We start from the raw sequence: 5,524 nt of genomic DNA, 5'->3' as shown, positions 1-5,524 counted from the left end.
CAATACAAAACAAACACAAACAACATACACAAACAAAGAAATGATCAATACATCTATATACACATAACACATTACAAGTATAGATTAAAAAAAAACTCTTATTTTGAAATGCGCATCGTTTTGAAAGGAAACAGATTTCTGGGGGCCCCTTGACTAACGTGCATCAAGCCTACGTTCCCCATGCACGAGTAAAAGTAAACAACACGGATGTGGGACATTATGGAATATAAAGACTTTGGGGCAAAAGTTGGGGCATGGTGCAATTTGCACCATGCTCTCTGAAACCAAGACAATGTGGGCCTATGGAACAACGTGTGTTCTCTTTCTCATCTTTGCAGAAGGTGAGTAAGTAATTAATCTAGTGCTGACAGTGGTGGAAAGTAACTAAGTAAAGTACATGTACTCAAGTACTGCTATTTGAAAATAGCCGATCTACAAGCTCACAAGTGATGCGAAGCATTGTGAGCTTGTAGATCTGTTATTTTCAAAATATTTTAATACATTTGATTTTATACTTGTGAAACCTTACCTTGTAAAACGGGACATTCTGCATAATGATGAGTACTTTTACTTTTGGTACTTTAAGTATATTTTGATGCCAATACTTTTTTGTACTATTTTGAATTCCGGACTTTTACTTAACAGAGTATTTCTACATTGTGGTATTGATACTCTTACTATAAGTAAAAAATGTGAGTACTTTTTCCACCACTAATATACAGTATGCTGGCTAAAGTTGCCTGCAGAAGGAACTATTAGGCCTAACGTACAGTATATTACATTCTGCATGCAGCAGTGATACATCGCGACGCATATTGTCTCAATTCTGTCATCAGAAATGTAGTTGTCTTAATGGATATTTAAAATGCTCAAATATTAATCTTGTTGCACAAATGTAACGTGGTCTACTCAGCACTGAAATGTTTGTAAATGTAGGCTGTATGACAAAATATATTATATATTTTTGACAAAATGTATAATATATTTTGTCATGAAGACAGTAAAATATGACGACCATTAGATGCTGAGCTTGTAGATAACGATCTCCTGGCAAATTCATTGGAATGTGGAATTATGTTTATTCATTCATAAAATAGGCTTTTTAAAAAATATATATTTTAAGATATTATTCTTTATTTCCACTTTGAAATTGCACTATAACTAAATAAATAAACAGTGTGGGGTTGCCAAAACAATTCCACCATAAAATGGGGTTGTGGCATAAAAAAGATGGATAAAGATTGATACAAAATATGTATTAATTAATAAAAATAATAAAACAAAAGAATTGCACGCGCGCTTCGCGCACGATTTTATCCTTTTAGTTATCCTTTTAGCATAACCTTTGACTGTACTACATGTAGGCCTACAGTTAACAAAAGTAAAACTTGACCACACTCTGACCTTAGTGGGATTCACATGACAGAGATGGTGCTTGATTCTCCTGGTAAAAATAACATTTAGAACCTCTAACGGACTTAATCTTGCTCATGTAGGTTAATTGAATAATTGAAAAGAAGAATTTTGAAAATATTTTTTGGATAACATTTTAATTTCTTACTCCCGAGGGGGTACTAGGGGTAATATATTTTAGTTGTACCCATATTTGGGTACAACTAACTTAGAACTCTATACATGGAGCTGACTGATACATCTAAGTATGACATCTGGGGACTCTGTATTCGGGCATGACTGGGACTCCAAATATGGATATGGCCAGTTAAACAACCAGTTAAACAACCCTTAAGTTCACACCTCTAAACAAAGTTTACAAAAGCTGTCGACTGCTGAGTGTCGCCAGCATGAATTAACATAGGAATGAGGCTGGATGCATATCAATGATTTATTGTTTTAATGACGTGCACACGACGTCATTAAAATAGCCTACCACCAAAGATAAAATCACCACTGCACCACTGGAGAGGCCTCAAATTCAGTCAGCGTTCTCCAGGTGATCTCCAGGACTCGATTCTTCGATACAGATCTCTCCAAGACTATGAAGGCTGATGCCCACATGGCGAGCCAGGCCGAGGAAGAAGAGAAAACGGCCACAGAAACGGCAGGCCGCAAACACCACAAAGAAACTAACAGCACGAAGTTGAAATACATCAGCCTGGTGTTGCTGGTGGTCCAGAATGCATGTCTCGTCCTCAACATGCGATACGTCTGCATGCAGCCTGGCGATCGTTTCTTCAGAACCTCAGCCGTGGTCATGGCAGAGATCCTCAAACTTCTGGCCTGTCTGCTTATCCTCCTCCTGCAGAATAGATGTAATCCAAAGCAAACAGTGCTGCTCCTGTATGACAGCGTATTAGTCCAGTACAGAGAAACGCTGAAGCTAACCGTCCCGTCCCTCTTCTACACGCTACAAAACAACCTGCAGTATGTCGCCATTTCCAACCTGCCTGCTGCCACCTTCCAGGTGACCTACCAGCTGAAGATCCTGACCACAGCGTTATTCAGTGTGACGATGTTGAAGAGGTCTCTGTCCAGAGTTCAGTGGGTTTCTCTGCTGATCTTGTTTGCCGGGGTGGCCGTTGTACAGGTGCGCCAGGAAGGCCAGATGGAACTTGGCTTTAATTCATCCAGCCAGAACCAAGTTGTGGGATTTGCTGCTGTGTTGTTGTTCAGCTGTCTGTCGTCGGGGTTTGCGGGCGTCTACTTTGAGATGATCCTCAAAGGAACCTCTCCCTCCCTTTGGGTCCGGAACGTCCAGATGGGACTCTTTGGCACGGCCATCGGCATGCTGGCACTTTGCTGGAAAGACGGAGCGCAGGTCTCCGCTAACGGTTTCTTCTTCGGTTACACTCCGATGGTGTGGATGTCCGTTCTCAATCAGGCATTCGGGGGCCTCCTGGTGGCCGTGGTGGTGAAGTACGCCGACAACATCCTCAAAGGGTTCGCCTCGTCCTTCTCCATTGTGGTTTCCATGGTGATGTCGGTATACCTGTTTGGTTTCCAAATAGACCTTCAGTTTGTGTGTGGAGCTGCCATGGTGATCGCAGCCATCTGCATGTACAGTCTGTATGCTGTTGACCCCTCTTCTTCATCTTCTTCATCTGCCGTGGGAGGACACAGGACTGACAGCGGATCAGATGTGGAGACTTTACACCTCAGGTCAGTCGTGGTGAAATGAGGACAAAACACCTCTTTTTTGTCCTCACGCGGTGGCGCAGTCGGTAGCGCTGTCGCCTCACAGCTAGAAGGTCCTGGGTTCGATTCCCGCAGGGGACGCTGTGGGCGCTGGGGGGGGGCGTGTTCTCTCCTCCGCGTCATCAGTGCCCATACCCTAGGTGGGGTTGGCCAAAAGGGCCTTTCTGTGCGGATGTGTGCATGTTCTCCCCATGTCCCCTCGGGTAGGTACCCTCAAAAAACATGCAGTAATCATGGTCACTATAATGCCTGCTGTACAGTACGTTCTGCACGCAGCAGTGATGCATCGCGACGCATATTGTCTCAATTAAACTGTCTGCCGTCAGAAATGTAGTTGTCGTAATGGATGATATTTAAAATGCTCAAATATTAATCTTATTGCACAAATGTAACGTGGTCTACTCAGCACTGAAATGTTTCTAAATGTTGGCTGTACAGTATATGACAAAATATATAATATATTTTTGACAAAATATATAATATATTTTGTCATGAAGACAGTAAAATATGATGACCTGTTAGATGCTGAGCTTGTAGATAACCATCTCCTGGCAAATTCATTGGAATGTGGAATTATATTGATTCATTCATAAAATAGGCTTTTTTTTTAAAAATAGGTTGCCGAAACAATTCCACCATAAAATGGGGTTGTGGCATAAAAAAGAGTGATAAAGGTTGATACAAAAAAGATGTATTAATTAATAATTTAAAAAATAATAATAATATTAATTGCGCGCGCTTACGGGGGGGGCCCCCGACCAGAGCTTTGCTTGGATCCGCCCCTGCTTAAACCTCTTCTTTGGCCTTCCTCTTCTCTTACCTGGCAGCTACTGAGCAACATCTTCAGCATCCTTCTCCCAATGTACCCCTCATACCTCCTTTTCACATGGCCAAACCATCTCAACCTCACTTCTCTTTCTTTATCCCCAAACCTTATAACCTGGGCTGATCCTCTAATTTAGTCATTGGTGATGTCCTTCCTTGTCACTCCTAATGAGAATCATAGCATCCTCAATTCTGCCACCTCCAGCTGCGCCTCCTGTCTTTTTAATCAGTGCACTGCCACCGTTTCCAAGTCGAACAGCATGGCTGGTCTCACTACCGTCTTACCAATCTCGGAACCCAGAGTACAACTGAAAAGGAAAAACAGCGACCTCTGCTGTTCGTTGCTCCTCAGTTACACTCTGGGACAACGCCGACGAAGCACACGTGCGCAAGGAAACCGGGGTTTAAGTCTGCCTTCACCGCTCCACTTCCGGGTGGTGCGACTACATTTTCATTCCCACTAACAATATTTCTACACGGAACACTAACACCACTTCTCCCAGAGAATATGGATCGTTTTGGTTATGAGCCCACTTGTTTCTATGATGAAAGAGTAAGTTCAAATGTGAATATCTTTCCGTGGTTTTGTCTGCTCCGTGGCCGCTATTGTTAAATTAGTTTCGGTTAGTTTCCAGCAGGGAAGATCGACGGACACGTGAATCCCGCCCACTACATTTGATTGGGTAAAGCGCGGCCTGCTTCCTGATCTGAAGGCACGCCCACTCCCACACAGTGTGTACACGTTCTGACGAACCTTCAGGACAGATTCCAACGCAGTGCAGAATCTGTTCTTGAGAGATTACCGTCTTACACATCTTCCCTCTCACTGGTACCCTTCTTTTTTTTTAAAGATACTTTTTGGGGGTTTTCATGCCTTTATTTGGACAGGACAGTAGGCTGACAGGAAATGGGGAGAGAGATGGGGGGGAGACATACAGCAAAGGTCGTCGGGAGCGGGAGTCGAACCCGCGACACGCTGTCATGCTGGATTACCAGCTTATGTGGTATGCGGCTGGACCGCTAAAGAATCTCTATTCTTTATCAATTTAACCTGTTGCACATCCTTTCCATCTCAGTGTCTCTGAGTGTCCAGCCCATCGGTACAGGTCCTTTCCTCCCTCCTTGGTGTCCAACCCCTCACACATCTCCTCATACTCTTTTCCTTAGCCCTCGCCACCTCTCTCTTCGCCTTACCCCTCATCTCCTTATACTCCTGCTTACTTTCTTAATCTCTGTGGCATGCCTTTCTTATTTCCTCCCTGAGCTCCACACAGCATTGATCTTTCTTCATCTTCTGCCATTTGATCTTTTTCTCTGTCTACACAACATCAGCTCCCAGCACTTACCACAGGACTCAAGCCGTGGTGCTACGCCGAGTTGACCTATCTACGTATCTATCTATCTATCTATCTATCTATCTATCTATCTATCTATCTATCTATCTATCTATCTATCTATCTATCTATCTATCTATCTATCTATCTATCTATCTATCTATCTATAATGGTGAAATGTTTACTAAAATGTGAAAAAAATATAGATATGA

The 5,524-nt window shown here is 42.9% G+C and overlaps 1 protein-coding gene across 1 annotated transcript; it reads left to right on the top strand.

Moving 5' to 3' along the window:
- Positions 1–2,014: 2,014 nt before the first annotated feature.
- On the top strand, positions 2,015–3,136 carry LOC311054602 (UDP-galactose translocator-like; the record flags this gene model as incomplete). The annotated part of the gene is made up of 1 exon (XM_084070609.1): positions 2,015–3,136. One exon carries the CDS (start codon positions 2,015–2,017, stop codon positions 3,134–3,136), a length of 1,122 nt encoding a protein of 373 aa, XP_083926735.1.
- Positions 3,137–5,524: the final 2,388 nt, after the last annotated feature.

This window comes from Gymnoscopelus microlampas (assembly GCF_963454915.1).
Source record: "Gymnoscopelus microlampas genome assembly, chromosome: 11".
Classification (NCBI taxonomy): domain Eukaryota; kingdom Metazoa; phylum Chordata; class Actinopteri; order Myctophiformes; family Myctophidae; genus Gymnoscopelus; species Gymnoscopelus microlampas.
The sequence above is the reverse complement of the archived record's forward strand: the minus strand, read 5'-3'. Positions and strand labels throughout refer to the sequence as shown.